This window comes from Phasianus colchicus, chromosome 1 (assembly GCF_987193195.1).
Source record: "Phasianus colchicus chromosome 1, bPhaCol1.hap1.1, whole genome shotgun sequence".
Taxonomy (NCBI): domain Eukaryota; kingdom Metazoa; phylum Chordata; class Aves; order Galliformes; family Phasianidae; genus Phasianus; species Phasianus colchicus.
This window is the reverse complement of record NC_143436.1, coordinates 100,597,972-100,621,990: the sequence shown is the minus strand read 5'-3', so window position 1 is coordinate 100,621,990 and position 24,019 is coordinate 100,597,972. Positions and strand designations below refer to the sequence as shown.

The 24,019-nt window shown below is 36.9% G+C and overlaps 1 protein-coding gene across 3 annotated transcripts in view; it reads right to left on the bottom strand.

Annotated features, from left to right (window-relative positions):
* Positions 1-24,019, bottom strand: part of USP25 (ubiquitin specific peptidase 25) — a 92,006-nt gene that overhangs the window by 32,937 nt on the left and 35,050 nt on the right. For all 3 annotated transcript variants that reach the window (XM_090121311.1, XM_031612635.2, XM_090121313.1), the window contains exons 5-9: positions 23,401-23,563; positions 7,349-7,435; positions 2,791-2,928; positions 2,184-2,260; positions 1,400-1,473 (exon numbers count right to left, since the gene is read on the bottom strand). In XM_090121311.1, the coding sequence (XP_089977437.1) occupies positions 1,400-1,473; positions 2,184-2,260; positions 2,791-2,928; positions 7,349-7,435; positions 23,401-23,563 (539 nt within the window). The remainder of the gene's footprint in view (positions 1-1,399; positions 1,474-2,183; positions 2,261-2,790; positions 2,929-7,348; positions 7,436-23,400; positions 23,564-24,019) is intronic.

Sequence of the window (24,019 nt, the reverse complement as noted above, 5' to 3'; positions counted from 1 at the left end):
GAAAACTAACACAAGGCAAAACAAAAACGATAACATCAAACAAACAATTATAAGTCACCTGGCCTAATCTACTGAACAATATTCTTATTTCCTTACTGAGTAATTTACTCATACGTGTGAAAAGAAGGTAATAGTATGCACCTTAGATAATTTATGTTATTTCTATATGTAATCACAATAAGCATAACTCAAAATGTTTTATGTGTGTAAAATTCTAGTGCCAAGTCAAAGCCTTCTTGCAAATAGCAGCTGAATAATAAAACCTTGCAAATAGCATCAGCAAAGTCATTGGAATTGCTGGTAAGATGCAGCTCTTCGTACAAGTATTGTTTGGAAAAAGAAGAGAATATTCATTATTTCCATCCTGAAAAGAAGATCATAACTTGGTTACAGTGTACAAGCTCAAACATGATGAGAAATATAACTGGCAGGTGATTTCAATTTATAATTTCAATTTATTTCATCCTGAAGTCAGTAACAAGTCTTCTGGCATGGTCCAGTTTCTCGGTGTTGTCTCTCTTTTGTTGTTTTTGTTTTGTTTGTTAATATCTCCTCAATAGAGATGTGATTGTGAAGAACAAAAGAATCTAAAAGCAAAGGAATGAGAATGCTGGCTAGTAGCAAGGAATTCAGACAACAGTTTTTGAGTCTGACAACAAAGCATTAAAGTGTTCCAGGCCAAGGGACAATCTGGAAGACACTTTAAAAACTGTACGTTCTTCATTCAAATGCATCTCAACAATTATTCGCTCTCTGGACAGGGACAGAATCAGCAACATTAAAAATGCTTTCACAGTTTCCGGCCACTGGGAAATATAAAAGGCTGCATTTCCACAAATTATACGCCGGTTAGATAAAGGAAAGCTTGTTGTACAGTTCTCTGACTCCTCAGCACACTCTATGACACTGCCCTTGAGCAAGTTTCCAATGGTTCCTTGAACAATACTTTAAAGAAGATGAGTTATCCACACCAGAAATTGTGCAGACAAATAGAACTGAAAATTTAAATTCTGTTACATGAAGAAGACCGAGAGAGACTAGCTCAATAAAATGTAGTCACTTGTCTTCCGTATCCCTTCTGTATACAACTAGCAAATGACAAAAAATGCCCTGATGATCAGTTCATGCAAACATTTTTGGTCTGCAACTCACCTTAACTTCTACTACACTTCAGGACATACTCAGCTTTTGAAAGGTAATGAAATAGTCATTCCTAATGGCTCAAGTTCACTACATTCACTGTTAGCCTCATCTTCTCAGGACAAACCTTTTGACACATTCTGCAACTATCTGACATATTCTCCAAGTGTATTTTTGCAGACAGCTAAAAACGTTACAACTGCATCATTCATTTAGACTACCACTGAAACCTGTAAACCAAGTAAATTCAGGCACATACCTTCAAGTACACCAACTGCTAGAAATCGTCCATAAAATAACTCCACCATTGGGTTCTTTGGTTTTTCTCCATCCCTGAAAACAGAAAGCACATTAGTACAAGATCACAGAAAACCATAAATTCTTACAAAAATGTGTAAGATATTTTAAATTTATTATAGAAATGCTGACTATTTTACTTAGTTACAGTTCACTGTTTTGTACTTTCCTCTAATGATAATAACAACCATTCACATATTTGCAATGGTGAATATAGTCTGAAAATTAAGCTTCAGAAGCACTTAATTTCAGCAAAACTTATGTAAATCAAATTCAAATCAAATTAAATTTGAGAGTGGTTAAATTGTACATAGCCTTGTAAAAACTACTTTTTCAGACACTATAGAAACAAATATATGTTCAAAAAGCAGTTTACAAGTAGATGTTCACTTACACAAACTACAAGCATTCATCTTCTGAGAAGAAAAACAGGAGCAAGGTTTTGAAGAATTTAAACTATGGTATTGAAAATTAAACTGCATTCAAATGAAAAAAAAAAAGCTTAACATTACTGACAACACATATCTCTACTGTTTATTTATTCTGGATTTTTAACATGGAAGAAGAAGGTGAAAAAGAAAATTCAGAAAATTGAAGGTATCAGCATACAAGGAAAATTACATTTTAACTAGTACAGCTACAGGCTTGGATCTTTTTCAGCCATACAGTTAAAAGCAGATTTCTGTTTGGTTTGTCTTTTCCTCAACTAAACATTCAATACACAGAGCTAGAAAAAAAAATCTTACCTCTCTTCTTCAGCTTTGATTTGGAAAGCATCTTCTAACCAATCTAGTAATTTGTGTGTAAATTCACTAACATCTTGCTGTTGGAAAATATTAAATGATCAGTAAGCATTCACATATATTACAGAATACAGTGGTGTGTCACTTTGCAGTATCAGCATACTAGTATTCCCCCCCACAAGAATTCCAAAGTCACACAATGCCAAAGACTATGCCATGGTTTTTGTGTTTGTTTGTTGTTTTTTTGTTTTGTTTTGTTTTGTTTTTTTACACACAGCTCTTAGAGCACATTAATGTTCTAGTGTTCCTCAGCCTCTACATAGTCTTGTGATCCTTATTACTTGGACTCAGCTTTCACACCATTGCAGTTCAAAGGCATCTTATGAATCCTATTGTTCAAACCCTCTGGTATCCAACAAACAGTGACTAATATTACTTTCACCAGGCAGTAACTTCAGCATGTTGTTGTAATTAAATACCCTAACCATATAATTTCATGCAGGAAGAACGTTTCTGAAGAAATAAAGTGTTTCTGAAAAGAGCAAAATCCTACTGTTATATAACCGTATGAGAGCATATATAATTTTGAATTAAAAAAAACATAAATTACCTGTTGAGAATCATTTGATTTAAAAGCATCTTTAAGAATTTCAACCGCCCTAGATGGGTCGACATATTTTCTTTTTGAACCAACCAGAAGTGCAAACAGGTACCTCAATTCACGCATGAAAGGCAAATTCCTATGCTCCTGTATTTGAAGAATTAAAAATATTTAATAAAGCAGTAACAAAGATACAGTTTACAAAAGTGTTAGTGAATGAACTAAGCATATATTTTGCCAATTGTCAAACTAATATTTAAGTTTACTGCCATTACTATCAAGGTTGTGTTGCCTTGTCAGATTTATCATGGAACAACAGCATACTTGAGGTTGGCAGGGATCTCTGTGTCCTTCTGCTCCAATCCCTGATTCAAGCAGGGTCAGCCAGAGCATGGTGCCCAGGTAGCTTTTGAAAATCAGCAACGAGAAAACTTCACAACTCTTTGGGAAACCTGTGCCAGAGCACTGACACCTACAAAATAAAGACATGCTTCCTGATGTTGCAGGAACATCCTGTCCCAGTTTGTGCGCAAGACCTCTTGTTATTACAAAATAATGTCCTATTTACAAAATAATGTAGTTATCTGGAAAGAAAATTACACTTCAGAAACTGAAAGCTTTTTGAAATCACATCGAGATGTGACTGTTTAGCTTAAAATAAGGCCGAATGAACAAGTGGACAGATCTGTTAATCCCAAACCTACTTACCACTAAATCTTATACACTCTGGGCAACAAGCCCAAATTCTCTATGCTTATTTCTATTAGGCCCGTATAATGAAGAATAAGTAAACTGAAACACAATCAATCACAACATAGATTAATGCACTGGTTTAATGTGGAGATTAACTATCACTCTCAGTCCTCAGTGGGTAGCAGACGCACTTGTGAAACTGAAACCCATGTAATATCCACTTGTAATTAGAACGAAGTATCATTCAAAAAGCACAGCTGTCAGATGCCCATCAAACTGGAATTACTTGATGACAAACATGCTAGTCAAAGACCAGACTTGTTTAGTCATTCCCATGTCAATCCAGTACGTATAAAGCTTCTAGTACATAAAGGCTTTATTTCAACTTTAAATACCATGGCAGTGAGGAATTAGAACGTGTTCTTCATAATACCTAGAAACTACTTCTAGTCATATAAATTCTCAACAAATTTTCTTTGCTCTTTTAGTCCAGTCTGCAAAACACCAATTATAACCAATATTCACAAGAAAGATCAAAGGCTTCACCAAATGCCATCCTAATTCTACAATGAATTTTCATAATTTAAGAATATAATTTAGTCTTCCATTCACATTTTTAAAACAATTTACAACTATAAAACAGGAGAACTAACTGTGATTCATTCTTACAATTTTCATAGAGTGATCTACTAAAGATTAACAGAATTTCGAATTTTACCTACATTTTATCAAGAATCTTCTGTAGTACCAATTATCTATCCATATGCATAACATAGACAGTTGACCACAATGCTTTAGATATCACCTCTGTACTATTAAATTGCAAGTACGCTGACAAGGAACACAACTGCATCAACCAAATTTACACTAATGATTTTGCTGTCAGGCATGTAGTTTTCTATTGAAGAAAAGGATACTGATTTCAGAAAGAGTACATGGAATAAATATATCTGTAAAGTCTAAAAAGGTTTACTAAAACTAGTAATTTTTTTTCTTTGAAAGTGCTCTTTTAATGCATTTGTCATGATCCTCAACCAGAATATGCAGGTACCAGCAAACAGTGATTTTCACTAAACAAGGCCTAAAATCTTCAAGTGGATTTAGCTGGGTCACAAGAGTTGCATATTATACAAGGAGTTGTATTAGAACAAAAAGAACTGATGAAGTAAACACAGCACAGCATAAGGTCTCAATTTTAAAGCATGCTCTATGTGCAACAAGAAAAAAGTTGAATTCAATTTTAAAATAAAAGTTATATGGAAAATTCTTATCTAAGATGTTCTCTAATTTATCACATACCTTGCCTGCATAAGCACCTTCTTAATGCAGTGATGTTGGGACAGTTTATGATTAAGGAATACTTCTAAAACAATCTACATATTTGATACATAGCAAGCATTCATTATTGTCAAGCAGTATGCCAGCACACTGGCATACCAGTAATGGTGAAACAGCAAACAATGTCCTAACCTGTAGCACATTAACTCTTTTCCTATAATAACTGAACATTTCTTGAAGATCTACTCTACATCAAATATGTTTGTGGCCTCCCTGATTACAACAAAGAATACCTCATGCTTTCATATGAATAGATAACTGGGAAAGCATATAGGATGCAATAACTACAGAGAATCATATTTTGTTCCACAGGAAGAAGCTGACTGATACACTAATGAAGAAGAATGAATTTCAGAAAGGAAGAAAAGTTGATTTGAGATTTTAAGTGTATATTGAAGTTTAAAAGTCAAGAAAAGCAAAGTTCAAGCAGCTGAAGTAAGCGTGTGTGGGTTTTGTTGTTTTTTTTGTTATGTTGTTTTATTTGTTATGTCACAATTTTTACCAGTGATTTCCAGATAGAAAATTTCGCATTTAAATTTGAATTCAATATATTGATAATAGATGACGGAAACACTTCACTGTGCACTGAAGAGCAAGCACATGCTTTAATTCTATACCACCACACTGTTACAATCCTAGCATTAAGCTCTACTTTCTGTCAACAAGAACCAAAGCTGAGCTTATTAAAACTTGTTCTATGAGCAAGGAATATAAGTCACATCCAGGATTTAATACTAGATGGGGGGGGGGAATAAACAACACACCACACATACACACACATAGCATGAAGAAACCACCACCACCTACAAAACAAACAAACAAACAAACAAACAACACCACAGTAGGTAAAAATATTTGTTAAAACAAGTACGCAGACAGAAGTAAATCCCAGGGCTTTTTTATTCTTGTTATTTCTCCTCTCAAAATATTTTAATGTTAATACAATCTTTTTTCAGCTTCAGGTATGAAATACAATTATATGAATTAATTACAATTCCACTCTGGAATCCAAGTTATGTTTAAACATAAGAGAGGATACAAACTACTGCCAGAGATTCTTACTAGTAGGCTTGCAAGCAAGCGAGGTTTCTACATGAATCCTACAATTTGCTGTCTCATCATCTCATATAATCATTACATGCTTGTAATGATAAGAATTTCTAAAAAATAGCACTTCAGAATTGCTAAGTGAATATGGCTGCTAGTGGCAATGCTTGAGTAAGATATTTCTCAAAGACAACAGCTTGTAATTATCATCTCTTACCTGTGAACTGCCTTGTTGGAGCAAAGCATGATTTTATCCTATCCTTCTTACTAGAATATACCAATCTGTCATCCTCTTCTGATATGCTCCTAACTCTACTGATGCTGTATTTTCACAAAATCTCATGATTTAATGCAAACATTTTTTTCTTAAAGAAAACAAGTGACAACTTGCTCTTTAAGCAGAGGGGGAGGGGGATGGAAAGGAGGATTATACAGTTCTGACTGAACATGCAGCTTCCCTTTTATGGTGCATACCTAAAGGTTTAGAAAATGGACACCATCTCTATTTGTTTTCTTTTGCTTTTCAAATTGCAGCTGTTTTTTCCTAGTGAACATTCCAGTCAATCCTCCAATGCCAAACAACTTTAAGCCAGGCTGTCAACAGACTCTCTTTGTAAAATCTTAAGGAAATAGGCAAAAGACAATAGTCTTATTTCAGGATATGCAAACAATCCACTGCTTTGCATTGCTGAAAATTAGGATCCTAGATGCTTTTACATAACATACAGCAACTTCCTCTTCCCATTTCTTCCTTACAAAAGAATGTGTAACACAGAATTCATTGTGTTCCTATGCATCTTTCCTCAGAGGATATCCTCTAAAGGAAAATAACTTGGTCTTTTTTGTCCCACAGTCCATGACCATTCCTCCCCATTAGTCTGAGATTACAAGAAATCTGAGCCAACTCTCTTACTCCCCAGTTCTGTATGAATACCACAATGAACACTGGAGAATTTATGTTTACTATCACCTTGCTAAAAGGCTAGAAGAGGCCAACTAATAATCAAAGGCTTATTCTCAGATCTTGAATTGCAAATAATTAACACACACTCCTTGTCACCAGTACCGTTACAGGTAAAACTACACTGCTCAAACTATGCAGAGTAACCCAAAAGTATGCCCATACCTGCAGTGCGAGAGGATCAGACTAAAACATGTTTGTTCATACAAACTACTTCCACATTAAAACCGCACACTCAGTAGTGTCAGTGCTACCAGTATCAGAGAAGCCCATTCAACCAATCAAGCCCAAACAGCATACTAGACTTAGCACGCTATGCTAAGCAAATTCTATAGGCCAGGATGTTAAGAAAGCACTACTCTATTGCATAGCCAACATGTTTTAGGTAAGTTCCGTAATAGAGAGCTCAGAGCAGTGTTAATTGGCATCTATAAAACGTGCTAATTTGAGCAACAGAGCAGTACAAAATTCAATTACAATAGAGAAATGTCCTCATTAACCACTAGGAGAAGTCAACTCCTAATTTACCTTTTGGTTTCGGGGCAAGTCTTGAGCATTCGCAGGAGGATTGAAATTCAAAACTAGCCTTCGAAACTCCAGTAGGTTAAATAATGACTGAAAAGGAAAAGACAAAAAGTGTTAAAGCACTTCTGAAAACTCTAAACAATCCCTCTAATGTGACAATAAAATAAATACTAATATACAACTCTAAGGTTTCATTTCAGAAGCTGTATTATTTCACTTAATTTGATAAAACATTTTCCACATTATACAATTATTTTTACAAAAAAAACCACAAAACTTTAAAATTTAAAAACATCTTAATAACCATGAGAATGGAACAAGAATGATGTAGAAGAGTAATTTCTTCTACCTATCATACAATAAGTATTTTATTAATTGCATAGCCATTAATTTTCAAATCAAAATGAACGCTTGTTTGGCCTTGGGAAATTTGTTTTGTAGCTTCTCTATAATTTACCTCCTCAGTGGAGAGTGGCTATATCTTTGTACACATAACCTAAACCCACTTGCAATTATTGATAATATTTGCATTCTATCAGTTCTTCCCATTATTGAAGGATATGAATAATGCACATTAGAGTAAGAAAACTGGGCTATGCAACCTGGCAGAAAATGCTGTTATTTTATGAACAATAGGACATGAAAACAAGTTTCTATAGGCACACCTACAAAGAGCATAATACTGCAGTACAGAGCCTGGAACCAAAAGAGCATAAGAACAAGAATTTTGATCGCAAGAATAAAAGTTCAAAGCAGTGACTGAGAATTAACATCCTCAACACTTATGTAACTGCATCCTTGCTTTTCAGTACAGGAAGGAACTTCTTCAGTTAAAGATGAAGTTCTAGAGTTTCTGAAAAGTAATTTAGGCTTAATAATATCACTTCACTACAATAGACCAGCATTTTGATGAAGAAAGGGTTACAAAAAGGATCTAAATTATCTATGTATGCTCAGAGCAATGCAGGAAATGCATCACTTTTGTTCATACAATCTATAACATTTTATTTTTTTTTCCCTGTTCACATATTGGCTACTTATTTTGGAAAGGCAGAGCTTGCCTAAACCAACAGTTGACTTTGATCATGCAACTTGTCCTACACAGGTAAAAACATCTGTCACAGACCACAGTGGATTTCACAGGATTTCAACTCCATAATGCAAAGAAAGTAAAACAGATACTATGAAGACCCACTGGGTCTATTCTAAGAATTTAAAACCTTTTGGAACAAGGAAAAGATGAATTTATGAGAAGTTGCAGCACTCCCAACTCTCCTCATAAAAGAGCCTTTTCTGAATTTGATATTTCCCATACACCAGACTATAGAGCATCTCCAAAGTCAGAAGTCTACAGATGTTGTCCTTCCCAATGTTTTTAGAGTTAAAAACAACAACAAAAAAACACTCCTGCTAAACCACCAAGAAAATACTTTTCTGATCTTGCTAAACCAATACAATCAAGTAGGCAAGCTTTTCCTTTTTTTACTTTCTGTTTTGACGTTCAGTATACAGGTTCTCATTTTATCCTTCCTCATAGAGAGGGAAGATTAAAACAGAGTTCTTTATTTACTTACTCAAAGCACAGAAAATGTTAATATTTAATTTAAGTGACATTCTAGAGGTTCATACTAATTGAAGTTATGTCTTATGATGTAACAGCATTCCACTGATGGGCTCTTCATCAACTAAAACATAGCAATGTCTTACGTACAAAACAAAACAGCTGTTGAAATATAATGACCAAAGATTGACCTCTCTCCATGACTAGCCCAAGTGCTATCAAAGTGCCAAGCACAGAAAATCGTACCAAAGGTTATCATTTTTGCCTGGCATTTAATCCACATTTCTTTCATATGCTCATCTTTAACCCAGAATTCTCAACTGTGAACACACAGCTCTAGTAAGCTGAACTAACCTTTTTCTGAAAAGGAAAATAATATAGATAATTAAGGATAATTAAGGACTGATACATTCTTTTCTTTAGCTTCGTTCCATTTAAAATTATTTTGGGGATTTCTTAAAGGTACTGAGTTACAAAACTTCTCTTAAGAAAAATAAGCTAGTTTTACATGATACACTGTGCATGTCTGTTCTGAGATGTAGCAGAACACTCACACAGTAATTCACTGCCCATAGTGCTAATGTTAACAGGACAGTCTCACATCATAGCTCTTTTATGCTGAGCTATATCAACTTCAGGAAATTTCTCTGTATTTAGTAAAAGAGAACTTCCAAGCATACAATCTCAGCATGCCCCAAACCAACTAGTTTTTGTGCAGTAAGTACTTCAGACAAGAACTTATAAAAGAGCTCACCTAAATCCTCCTTGCAGCACTGTTACAGAATCAGAGAATAGTTAGTTTGGAGGGAATCTTAAAGCCCACCCAGCCCCAACCCTCCTGCTTTGGGCAGGGCTGCCCCCCCCACCAGATCAGGTTGCCCAGGACCCCATCCAACCTGGCCTTGAACGCCTCCAGGGATGGGGCATCCATAGCTTCTCTGGGCAGCCTGTTTCAGCACCTCAGCACCCTCTCAGTGAAAAATTTCCCCTGATATCTAATCGAAATCTCCCCTCTTTTCGAATAAAGCCATTCCCCAGGTCCTATCACTATCAGATTGTATAAAAAAATCAGTGCCTCTCCCACTTACAAGCTCCCTTCAAGTAATGGAAGGCCACAATGTCTCCCCAGACAAAGGTCTCCCCAGAGCCTTCTCTACTCCTTCATAAGAGAGATGCTCCAGCCCTCTGATCATCTTTGTGGCCCTCCTCTGGATCCACTCTTAACAGATCCACATCTTTTTTGTGCTGGAGGCTTCAGGCCTGAAGGAATCTTGGTAGAAGAAAACGTGCCTGATCTAAAAGGAGAATATTTCATATCTATTGACCTCAATGGAAAATAAATAAGACCATTTACAAAAGTAACACATGCAACAAAAATTCCTCTAAAGGATGCTTTTTTCTTCCTCCAGTCTATTTAAACTTCTAGGATCTCTCAATTATTTTACTATCCTATAGGATTTCATCAGGAAAACAGAGCTCAAGGATTCTATCAAGACCAATATTTAACTTTCACAGGAGTTAAAATATAATAATAAATCTTACACCCAATTACATTAACTGAACATAAATTCCTTGTTGCTAAATATCTTGTTGTTAAATATCCCTAACTGTACAGTAGGACTACAGAGATATTAGGATTGAAAGGCACCCATGGAAATCACCCTGTACAACCTTTTACTCTAAGCAGCATGTCACGGTTTCATCCAGAACAGTGTCAGTCATACACCATTTGTTTGTTGCTGAATGATACATGCATGTCTGGGGCTAGACCAGGACACTAATTGGGGCAGGGCCACCACCATAATGGCACAGACAAGAAAGCGGGGCCAGAATGAGGACAGGGATCACTCCATACCACGTGGCACTACACAGAAGGCCATAACGTTGGCTGGGAGCAGCACTGGTTGGAGGCTGAGAGTACTGGTTGGCAGGGTGAGACCCTGTGGTGCTGCCAGGCATCATGCTGGCAATGGGTGTCAGACTGCAGATGGTAATTGCAATGAGCCATATACGCTGTTATCACTGCTTTTTTGTTTCCACTTTCCTCATCTGTCTTAGCAAATATTTTTTCAGTCATGAGTTCTGCTTTGTTTCCCATTCTCTCTGCTGTCTTACCATGGGGAAGGGAATGGTCATGTGGCCATGCTGAGCTGCAGTCTTTGAAGTGCAGTAGAGCCCACACAGTTTCTCTGGGCAGCATCCTTCACTGTCTTTCTCTCCTCATGGAGAAAAGCGTTCCTTATATCCACAATGAATCTCTTGCCCCAACTGAAAAATTTTGATTCACATCCTCCCAACATGCACTGCTGTGAAAAGCCTGGTTCCATCTAGGCAATGATCTTGCCATAGGTACAAGGTCCTCCCACAAGTCCTCCCCTCCCCTCACAGGAGCGCTCCCGTCCCTAAGCAGTTCACTGAGTTCACCTCATCGTGTCGGTGACCTTCTTGTACCGTGGGTCCAAATCAGAGCACTATGAATATCGAGGCACCATTGTTCCTCTAGATCTACCACCTGTGCTTTTGCTCCTATGGACCAGGATGCTGCCAGCCTTCCAATGCTGCCAGGGCAGGCTCCCACTCAGCTTGCAGCAGAGCTTTCCAGCAGAGCTGCTCTCCAACTAGTACAGGCACAGAGACTTCCTCTTTCTTGGGAACATGTATTTGCATTTGTCCTTGATAATTCATAATGTTCCTTACAGACTATTCCTGCAGACTGCAGAGGTCTCTCTGAACAGCAACCCTGCCCTCAAGAATATAAATTGGGCCTCCCAACTCATCTCCTTCTGGTAACTTCACCAAACTAAAGCTGACCATTCCACTGACTTGCATGAGCCAAGTAACCTCTGACTCAGTCCTCATCCACTGTTCAAAAAGCTAGGCACACAGACAGTGGTACCAGTTAAAATTACCACGAAAATCAAGTAAGACTGCCTCTTACTGTGTCTGTTCTAGGACAGAACGAAAGAATAACAGAAAGTGCAAATGAACAAGAAAAAAAATCTGTGTCAGTTCAGAGAGTTCAAATTAACAGTACTGAACAGCAGCAGAATGTCTATGGCTGTCTTGGTATAGGTAGCGATATGGACATACAAGGGCTGCTCTAAAAGTAGCATTTCTTGTTTTATTACGTTGGTCCACGATGACAGAGGTAGATGTTGGTGGTAGGGCCGGAGAGGCTGAACCTTCCCACCAGTATTCCATTACCTTTTGTTGTATGCAACACACGGCAGCAGAAGGGCAGTCTGACAGAATGGTGTCTGACATGGAAGCATGTATGAAGCAAAGGTGTGCCAATGAATTCCTCCATGCAGAAAAAATTGTTCCTACTGATATTCATCAACACTTGCTGAATGTTTGTGGAAACCAAACAGCAGATGTGAGCACAGTGAGGCAGAGGGCAGTGTGTTTTAGCAGTGGTGACATTGACAGTGGGTCACCTTTGCTGGTGCTGCTTAACAAGAATCTGCATACAGACTCTTGTTCATCACTGGCAAAAATGTATAGTTAATGATAGTAACTATGCTGGAAAATCGTGCTTTGTGATTGAGCATTTGCTCAATCACAAATTTTTTGTAACTAATGTTAGATTGTATTATATTGTGTTATCTTGCATTCCGATATCATAGTTATTAAAATAAGTTTCCTCCATAGATTGTTGCCGCTGTTTTTTTCCCCCCTTCCTTCCTTCCCATTTTGTGGGGCCAGGCAGGGGGTGGGGAGGGCAGGGGCCTACTGCCCCCTGTCACAGGCATAAATTGATCTAGTTAACTCCGTGATAGGTTGGTGTGTTTCAGCAGAGGCAACAGCGACATGAAAGACAAGCCACGTTCCAGACAGCCATGTACAGCTGCCACACCACAAAATGAAGAGCAACTTGATCAGCTCATCCAGACAAATCACCTAATGATGGTGACTATGTTAAAAAATAGCATTTTGTAGCAGAGAATTTGTTCTATCCAATAGTGTTATTGGATCTTTGTATCCCATGTTGTAGTTCCCATGAAAATAAGAGGCATTGTTTTCAGGGCAACCTACATATTTTCTGTCATGTCAATGTGAATTTGGTAGTTGCAGCTTCAAGAATATAAGATATCAGAAACATTCACTTTTCTGAGTAACGTGTAACCTAGTTACATAGAGTCCAATAGTTTCAGAACATAAGCAGCCTTGGTTTCACTTATAACATCCTGCCTATCCCCCTTTTTCCCTCTTAATTTCTAGGATTATCAAAATAAGTAACTTGGCAGAATTTAGCTTGGCAGAATAATGGATTAGTTCTTAATATTCAAGTATTGTGATAATACTGCAAGAATATAAATTAGCATATTAAATCCATAAAAGCTTAGTATGCAATCGAGATCATTAACAGCTGCCAACAGAGTCCCAAAATAGTAAAGGTATTGCCGTCAAACATACTTGTACAGTAGGAAAACAGTAATACTGCATCTAGATAAAAGAAAATTTACCAAGTCATTACATGTATCTTAGGACAGGCACTCTCTAACAGATTCTTGTAATATCTGTAAGCACAGGGCACTAAAACCAGCTATTTCTGGGACGCGTACACATTGTTTTCCTTGATTAGAAATTTTGTATTTGTTTCCATCACAGAGGACAAAGAAGCTAAAATTTCTGAGCAAAAGCTGATGATTTTTTCATACTGTTTAATTACATTTCTAAAGTTTACATACAACTTTCTAATACAACGAACACAGCCATCTTTTTATTCATTACAAAGATTAAGGTCAGAAGAAAGAACTTTCAAATTATTCTGTGAAGCTCATATTGAAGAGACTCAGACTACTAATTCTAAACCAATCTGCAGATGTCAAAAACATCTTCATTTCACAGAATATCACTGATGATGTTTAAGTAGAATGAACACACTCAACCAGTGCAATAATGGCTGCAGAAAACCAAAACTCTTCCTAAGATAATAAGCAAGAAAAAGAAAATATCTTGGTTACTAAAAAAGCTTGGCCAACAAAATAGGACAGAGGCAGAAAGCTGGGACAGCACTGACTTTTGTAAAATGTGGTCATCATTGAAGTTTCTCTTCCAGCAGCCTCAAGAAGAGCTATGCAATTTCCATTCTTGTAGCATGCTATTTTGTAGGCTCCCTTTTACCAAAGAGAACTGGACTTAAAATGGACAAGAATATCATCACTAGTGTATGTGCAAGTAGTAATACCAATGTGTCTGCAGCAAATACTAGCAAGGAATTCATCCAAAGTAGTTAAGGCTTAAGATTTAAGAGGAGAAAAACATAAACTTGAATTCTGGCAAAGAAAATTAAGAACTTAATTTGGCTATAAGCCAAAAATCAAAAGATGTCTTATTAGTACAGCTTAAAAAGCAAGTCTTAGGCAGAGGGAAAGAAGTGTGCCTTCATACAGCAATTCTATAATGAACTGCTTCAGGTACTGGCATTTAGCTAAAATATGATTTTGTGTAAGACAAAAGTTTACATACACATTAACACACTAAAATACTCATTCACTAAAATAACGTTTAGTCATCTCGGGCCTTTTTGTGCATTTCTGATTTTATGTTTATTCAGATTTTAAAGCCACAAAGAAGAGATCATATGTACCTTCATTCTGTATAGCAAGAACAGAGCAATCTTCAAGAATGAATACAGTATTATTGTTCTACAAGCAAAGAGCAGAAAGAGTTCTGCCTAAATCACTAAATACATCGTTCTTAATAATTTGCTTGGCCACCATGACAAATTCGACTTCCATTCTTGCTTTACTTTATAAACATTTTTTGGTGTTTTACTGTACACAGAGCTAGTATTAGTGTGGTCAACTGGACATTATTAGGATTTACTTTCTAATTCATTCTGATAACCTACGTTAAAGAAAATGCAAAACAATATGGAGTATATGCTAACAACTGCACATATTAGCATATGCTTAAACTTAGTAGTTACTGATATTTGAAGTGTTAAGGGTTCAGAAATAAAATGCTATTGCACTTATGCTTATTAGTGATTTAGCACTCCTACAGACTGAAGAGTGAACGTTAGTGCCATACTGCAAAAACACAAGCAACTTCACTGGCTATAAATTCACTTATTTCCAAACCTCAAGTCTTTTGGACTCTACACCACTAATTCAGCAGCACTGTTTTTCTCTTATCTTTAAGGCCTTCCTCACCTTTTCTATTCAATGATATATTTTGCTTTATGGTTCATATTCTTAAATCTACTCTTTTGACAACAGAATTCCACAAACAGGATTATTCGTTGCCACGGAACCGTTCTGTTTATGCACTGCACTCCTACCCACCCAGCACATCCTTTTAACTTGCAGTGGAGCTGCTTCTTACTCCATTTGTTCATGTCTTATTCATGGTAAGTGAGAAATCTTGTTTATTGGAATAGTGACTAATGGCAGGTATTAAATGTGGTCATTTGACCCGTATTTAAGCTGATACACACATCACAGATCAGTAAAACATTCAGCAAACACAATACAATGTGAATCAGAGTATATATGAAGAATAATGCTTACACTAAAATGAAACTGACTACCATATTTATTTGCATATAAAATTATATCTATTTTACTTATGATGTAGAAAATAATGTTAAAAATGAAAGAGAATTTTAAGTATATTTTCCTCCCAGGCATTCAGTAGCCCCGTGTACTGTCTTCTACCATCTAAAGAAAAAGACCTTACAAAATGAGAAAATCACCCTGAGCATAATCCTGATGTTGCTTTTTTTTTCTGTGCATTGATAATTTGGCACAATCAAAAGCTTTCCTGGAAATCCACACGTTTCTTCAGAAAATTGCATGTAGGAAGAAGAGGGAAATCTTGCAGTTGAATCTGTGCAGAACAACTCCACTCGCACATTGGAGTCAGGAGAAAATTCAGAATTTTCAAGTCACAGAGACACTCAACCATAGATCTTAAAAGCTTTGGAAAATACCACAAAAAGTGTATTTATTCATAAATGTTCAATAGTTCAGCATTCTAAACTGCTGAAAACCAGCTTTAAGCTGTCATGTTTTGTTTTCTAAAAGGCTTTGCTGTAACATGGAAGAAGAGGAAAAACAGTTTTTTACTGTTTGATCTAGAAAAATCAGACTAACCTAAGAACTTTTGCACACTTGGGTTAAATCAACATTTTAAATCAACAGCTCACCATAGTATTACTGGCCTGCAGTTAGAGAACGTTTACTCATTTAAAGCAACAAATTCAGAACATCACTGTAATTCAAAAGACAGATAATCGTGATCTGAGATGCTTCCAGAATAACTCATCTTATACTTGTATCTTGGCTCATAATAAGAAATGCCATTCAACCACTCCTCTGTTACATGTTCAAAGCAAGAAAAAATACTCTGTTAGGACATAAAGTAACAGCCAACTTTTCCTAATATGGTTACAGTTTTGAAGTTCTTGCTTAAAGTAAACAATACACCTAAGCAATTTCAAGTCTTTATATCCTACTGAACCTAGAACTGCACAAAGGCTCACAGCACTTCTATTCCATACGCTTCATTTTCATTAAATAATCCAGTTATTAATCAAAATTAAAGCCATCATCCATTAAGGCTTTCCAATACTTCACAAAACAGATTTCACATTATATACTAAAGGAAGTCTGAAAAATCACAGTAGTGGCCTGAGTTTTCTCTTGTTACAGTAAGTAACAAAAAGTAAAAAGTAAGAAAAGGAATATCCCACATGAAAGGGTCTCAGGATGTCTGAACTGGGTAGAAACAGGTAGATTTGTAGTCAGCAGTGTAACAGTAGTAGTAGTGGAAGGAAAGAGAGAACCTAAATTCCCAACATCCTTATTTCTCTGTCTGTGAAACTACAGAACAGTTTAAACCGTATTCTCCACCCACTTCCACCTCAGCAGTTTCACAGACAAAACAGAAGAAAGAAAATACAATGTCAATGACAACTGCAACTCAGAAACTGCAGACTGAAAGCTTTTCAGGACTCAGTCTTCCATTACATGCCCAGGGAAGCAAGAGTTTTCTACAACGAGCATACAAGCAACTCTTTCACATAATAATATGCTTTTTAGTATCATCCATCACAATCTCCTTAATTCAACGTGACCAATAGGAAAAACAAAACAATTCAAAAATTAGATGCACATTGGAAACTGCTTCAAACATAGTAAGAATGGTAGCTGAGCCATCAACCACAAAGAAAACATTTACTTGATTCAAAATCAAGGCTGAGAAGATTTCCTTCTTCTCAAACTAAACGCTCAGGATGCAAAGAGAGCTGAGCCCCAAATACATTGGCATTAGGAAAGAAGAGAGGTTTCTCCTGAACAGAAAACATGAGTGGAACACCTAAAGTACTGATAAGAAGTCTGAAAATAATAGTTAAAGGGCAGTCAGGGAGAATTATGCTTTTAAAGACTGTAGCTTAATACTTGCTATGCAGTTTAAGGGGGGGGGGGAAACATATTAGTGTCATATTTTTGAAAGACTAACTAGAATCTGAAAGGCTCCCATAGAAAAGGGCATGGAGACACCAAATCCCACTTGTTGTGTTGAGATAACTCATTTGCTAATATGGGGAACTATGATCCAAATAAGCACTCAGGAAGTTGGGAGTCCCAAATAAACACTGCACCTAGTACTTTAAATATGGGACAAGAGGTGGCAGAAATAGAACAGCATCTACAGTACAGTTCTCATGTGATTCCATACACACCCTTTCTTCCTTCCATCAGAACTTTGTATTGGGGCACTGACTGCATGACATTCACTCAACAGTCAGCCACTTGATATATCTCCTGTGACACCTTTTTCAAGGGGTAAACACATCCAGCACATGAGGAAATCCTGCTTCAAACTCAGAAATATTAAGTTACTCTTATTCAGTGTCTTAAAATACACAATCTTGGCAACAATGTGCACAAGAAGCAAGCTTGCAGACAACAGTCTCACTAGAGCATGCGTCCTGTGAGTTCTACTACTTCTACATCTTAAGTCCTGTAAGCAATTCACTCATTCTTAGCATGACACCAAAAAAAAAAAAAAAAAAAAGAGAGAGACAGTTGGACAGGCTCAATAAACATTAATCTACCTGAACAGCATCAAGTATGTGTGGGTTAATTCTTCAAAAATTTATGTTTATTGAAAAGGATGGAGGAAATTGTTTAGGGACTTCATTAGTTTACTGACAGATAAGAAAGCATTGAACATGTTTTAATACAGTTTTGCTTTGACATATCTTCCTGAACACAATTCTCTAAACTCAAGTTATTACTAAGTTTTCAACAGCAAGACAGACACTCAAGAAAAATATTAACGTTGATTCTAGTGATACTGAATCTAGCTGTTGAAAATTAAGATTTGTTTTTGGAGAGACTTCCCTACAAAAGAAAATGACTTCCATGTACCTGTTTCTTTAACGCATAAATAAAGGTCAGTATTTCTAGAAATGTTTAAAACTTGTTAGTGTTTGCTGTCACTCACTGCAAATGTATTTTAAGGTATTCCATGCTATTAACGCAAATACAAGAAGCCACTAATAATTGCATTTGACTAAGTCATCTAATTGGTGGCTATAAAAACAACATACGTTGCATAAGGAAACTGTCAACATGTCAAAAGCATATTCCTTTTTAAACAAGCAGGTCTGAAATAGAAGGATCCTTTTTCTTTGCAATTTAGTTTTAGATTGTATTACACAATATGTCATTGTGATTGACGGTAGTTAACATTTAGATATTGTTGACCTTTGTGATGTGTCAAGTTTCAAAAGACTCCTAAAGAAAGCTTGAAAATACTTCTACACACTTAATGCAACCCAAGGAGTCAATTTGTCCCTGTGGATAAATAAATATAGTATTAGCTAATGCTCTAAATTAAAATGCATTAAATTTCCTGGGGTGGCTGTTTGAAACACAAGTCCTCCTTGCTGACAGACAATATTAATAGCCTAAACTTTCAACCAATTGAAATTATAAATCTTTCAATGGTTTACTTGAATTACATTCTATGGACCTAATTAGGCCCAAACCTCTATAATTCTCAATTTATATAATGATGACCATAGGAACTAGCTAGTCCTCTTTATAACCAATTTTCAAAGTTCCATGTCAGGTATAAATAACATGAGATCATAGGTCTAGAGCTTTTATGTTCCCTATCCCCTTGTCCTTATCTCAATGGTTGATGAATTAAAATTCAAATTTCCTTTAAAATAGTTCTTTAAAAATCTGCAGTCTCCTATTAAGAAAGAAAATATTTTATGAAAATAGAAATTCACAAAAAAAAATCAGTAGTCTTGAGATTCTGAACTGTTATGGAATGTAAAATCTGATTACACAACAGAGAAGGTAAAATGCCAAATCGTATTAGCTCTGCAAAGACCCTTACTGAAATAAAATGCTCCTCTATAGTAGCACAAAGACATTTCCGCTACTGAAAAAAAAAAAGATCTATGAATGAGAGGGAATAGGGAAAGGAACAGAGAGGAATAAAGTTTCAAAAGATCCCAGAAGATTCAAACATGATAATTTATTAGGCACTTAGAGGTCTAAGAACAGGAAAAAAACTCCCTTAGGTGGTGAGGGAGATGGAAGGGAGAACAAATGCAGAAACAGCCATCAGCAGGACTAGGGAAGGGACAGACTTCCTGTACTTAGCTCTGATGAGGCTACTTCTCAAATCTCTTCAGTTTTGGAACCCTCACTGTAACAGAAACACTGAGGTGCTGGAGTATGTCCAAAGAAAGGCAATGAAGTTGGTAAAGAGTCTAGAGAAAAAGTCTGATGAGAAGCAGGTGAGAGAACTAGGGTTGTTTAGCCTAGAGAAAGAGAGGCAGGGAGACATTACTGCTCTCTGTAACTACCTCAAAAGAGACTGCAACAAGGTGGGGGCTGGTCTCTTCGCAAACGCAACAAGCAATGGGATAAGATGGAACTACCTCAAGTTGCACCAGGGGAGGTCAGGCTGGATATCAGGGAAAAAAGTCTTCAGTGAAAGGGTTGTGAAGCATTGGAATAGGCTGCTGAAACAAAGGTGGATTCCTCCATGCAGAAAGAATTGCAGCAATTGACATTCATCAATGCTTGCTGAACATTTATGAAGACCAAACACTGGATGTGAGCACAGTGAGGCAGTGGGTGATGCATTTCAGTAGGTCAACAATGACTTGAAAGACAAGCCACATTACAGACAGCCATGCAGATTTTTATGAGTATAGCATGCCAGCTCCTGCTCATCACTGACAAAAATGCAAAGCTAGTGACAGTGACTATGTTGAAAAAAAAAAAATAGTGTTTTGTAGCTGAGAATTTCTTCTATCAAATAGTGTTTTTGCTCTCTTTCTATCTGCTGTAGTTCCCATGGAAATAAGAGGCATTGCTTTCAGAGCAACCTACATAGTTGAGTCACCACCGTTGGAAGTATTTAAAAGATGTATAAATGTGGTGCTTAGAGATAAGGTTTAGAGGAAGCACAAGGTTAACAGCTGGACTTGATCTTAAGTCTTTTCAAACATAGATGATTCTATGAAATGACAGAAGGATCACATGGGACTGAGCAACTAGACAATAAGATATCAAAATTCAACACATGTAAATGTACAGTGAGGTACATGGTCGAAAACAATTCTGAAAGTTATAGAAAATTATGGGCTCCAAGCTAACTGTTATTCAATTATCCATTTCAGTGCCTCACCACTCTCACAGTAAAGAATTTCTATAATGTAAATCTACTCTCTTTAAGTTTAAAGCCACTACTCCTTGTCCTATAACTACACATCCTGGTAAAGAATCCTTCCTCACCTCTCTTGTAGGTCCCTTTTACACACTAGAAGGTCGCTACAAGGTCTCCCTGGAGTCTTTTCCTCTTTAAGCTAAAGAACTCCAACACTGGCAGCCTATCCCAAAACAGGGGGAGAATCACCTCCTTTGACCCGCTGTCCACAATTCCTTTGATGCAATTGGCTTTCTGGCTGTAGGCTTATGTCAAATATTTCATTCACCAGTAACCCCAACGCCTTCTCTAGAGGACCATTCTCAATCCAGTCACCACTGAAACTGTAGTAATGTTAGGGATTGCTCCACTCAGGCACAGGAATTTGCACTTGGCCTTGAACTTCATGAAGTCCTCCCGACATGCACTGCTGTGAAAAGCCTAGCTCCAATTTTTCATTGGTCAGCAAAGGCCGATCATGCCAACACTCCAACCAAGGTTGACAATTTTGCCTTTCTCCAGTTACTAAAAATTTCTCATACTCTCTTAACTCCACTGGACAGAGCTCAGTGGGTCCAATGGACTTACATGGGCCCAGCTAGCTTCATGTAACCTCTGACTCAGTTCTCATCCGCTGTTCGTAATTCATCACCCACAGCTAGGCACAGGAAGCTGAGAGACCTTGTTGGTGAAGTGAAGCAGAGCAGACACAGAATATTTCAACCTTATACGAGCCTGCTATCACTAAGTCAACTTACATATTCGGAAATAGACCGAAGTTCTCCTGGTTCAGCTTTTTATGACTAGTACAAGAAGAAAGAAAAAGCTCTTTTTATCATAGATATCCTTTGACAGCATTAACTCTAAGTGAGTTTTCATTTTCCCAATGACACCTTTTCATGCTTGGGCAATGTTTCCAAACTCTTCAGTAGCCCATCTTTATTTCCAGATCTTCATTGCCTGTAAGTAAGGCTTTGTCCATACTCTCAACCAGATCAGGTGCTCTGTGCAGATGGCATCCTGTTTAGTCTGTTATGATCCTCTCCTTGACCAACAAACTCATCTTAACAAGTTTATCTTGTCCAATATAAACACTATGCACATTTGAACTAGTTTTTCCCAAGGAAGGCAACGCCATGCCTTGTTATCCCCGCTTGCCCATCCTGAAGAACCTGTATCCATTGCGCTACTCAATCAAATCATATCCCCCCATAGAGCTGCTGGAGAACTTTTCTGGTCCCTCAGCAAAACAGCTACTAGAGCTAGAGAACACCTGGAGAAGGACAAGAAGGCTGATAGAGCTTGCAACAAGTTTTTATATAGACAATTACTCAGTAGTCACCTTGAAAAAAAAGACACAACTTGTTCAAAGAGAAACAAGACAGAAGTCTTCAGAAATGTAACAGCAGTCAACTTTTGTCTTGTCTATCACCCAACATGAAGGTCACCAGAAACAGCTAGTGAGAGCCAGGTCTGTAAACAAAAGAGGCAGTTCTGCAGGTAGTACAAAGCACAACTACAGAATTCCTACACAAAGGACAATGTGACTGAAAAAAAGACTGCAATGCTGAAGGGAGACAAGTGCACAAAAGAGAAATCCCGGGATATTATCAACTAAAACTGCAAAGAACCAAGAAACAATCTCCCAAGATTAAAGTAGCTGAAGGTTCTGATTTGATTTTTGAACGGAATAGTAAATTATTCTGTTTGTATTTCTCTGTGAGCATGCATTTGTGTCAGGCAGAACACTGATCTAAATAGATTTGGCCAGAAGTGCAACACCCATTGTTACAGAAACAATTCTGTCACTGGAAGTGCTTCAGCAGGTTAGTAACCTGTTAAAAATGGGTATTAAACATTTCATTTGATTCCTCTGAAAAATCACAGTAAGAAAAAAATGCTGAATTTGCTTCTTGTAAATAAATAAAAAAACACATCGAATTCCAGATTCAGCCACAGATGCTTGTGGTTTTGGATGACTTTGAAAGTATCTACAAAAACATATATGGATTTAAAAATGCATCACATGATACTAGAACATTATACTCTACAGGACAAGTTGCAGTATCTGTACTCAACTATTCTATCTTTTTAAAAAATGAAGTTTTCTCTAATTAAGCGATAACAAGAATCCTCCACGTAGATAGTTGAGCTAAACAATTATTCCAAGTCAGCAACCAGCTATACATACACAAAGAAACAGACTAAAGAGCACATGTACTGGCTATTAAGTAATAAATCTCAAAACAGATGCAGAGGCATCCACATCACACCTTCCCCTTTCCTGTTTCTCAAGCTTCATGCTCTACCAATTATTTCTTCTTCTGCCCTACTCTACTATACCTCCACATAGCTATGCTAGTAAGCACTCCAGGACTGAGCGCACCTCATTTCCCTGACCTAGTCAGCCACCACCTTCCCATCCCTTGCATATGTTGCTTTTAATAAAAAAAAGTCTGTTCCTTATCCCTAATCCAATTTGCATGCTTTCTGGCGTTCACCGTTGTCACTGATGTCAGCACAAGCTGCAGGCACTCAGCATCTTCAAAGACTCAACTCCTTGTCTTCAACAACTTTTTAATAAAAAAATCATTAAAAACTCACAATTTGAAGCTTTACTTGGTTATGTTGTAGTACTTTATAAACTTCAGCATGTTAAGATGCGCAGTAAATAAAGTAGTACTCAAGTATGTCTCATACAATGCCCTAAACTTCCTGGGAAAATGCATCTGTTTAGTTATTCCCTTAAGATAACTCACATAATGTTAAATACAACGAGGAGCTGATCAAAGATGGTGCTTACCTGAATGACAGCACTAAACCAGCACGTATTTCCCACATTCTTCAATCCCACTGGACAGTTGTCTTGTCGCTTCCGATCATAAGGGTTTGGAGAGTCACTCCATACCTCCGGATGCGTCCTTTTTAAACTTGCTTTATTTTCTGCAATACTGGCTTCTAGAACTCTTTGGGAACAGAAGGAAGGAAAGAAAAAAAAAATAAAAGTGAGATAAAGCAAAAAAAGAGATGTGGTAAAGCACTTTCGTTTACTAAAACAGCCATCTTAATTGTATCATTTGATAACTGATTGTACTGAACTTGGTTTTAAAGTGGATTTACACACAATCTTATTACTTCAAAAACAACACTATTTTACAGTTAGATATATTACAGTAAATCTGTTATCTTCTGGAAAAGTAATTGCAGTGAGCGAGTGAGTGAGCTTACTACAAGAACTATCAATACAATAAGCCATATTTGTAAGTCATTAATTATTTAAGAATCTGATTCAATACGATGGTCAAGAAGAACCTGAAGGCAGTACTACTACTTTTGCACTTTCATCTATAAATGCTTTCATTGGTACGTAGAGCACAAAGTCATCAATATTTATTTTACTGACAGGAAACAAAAGCTACCTA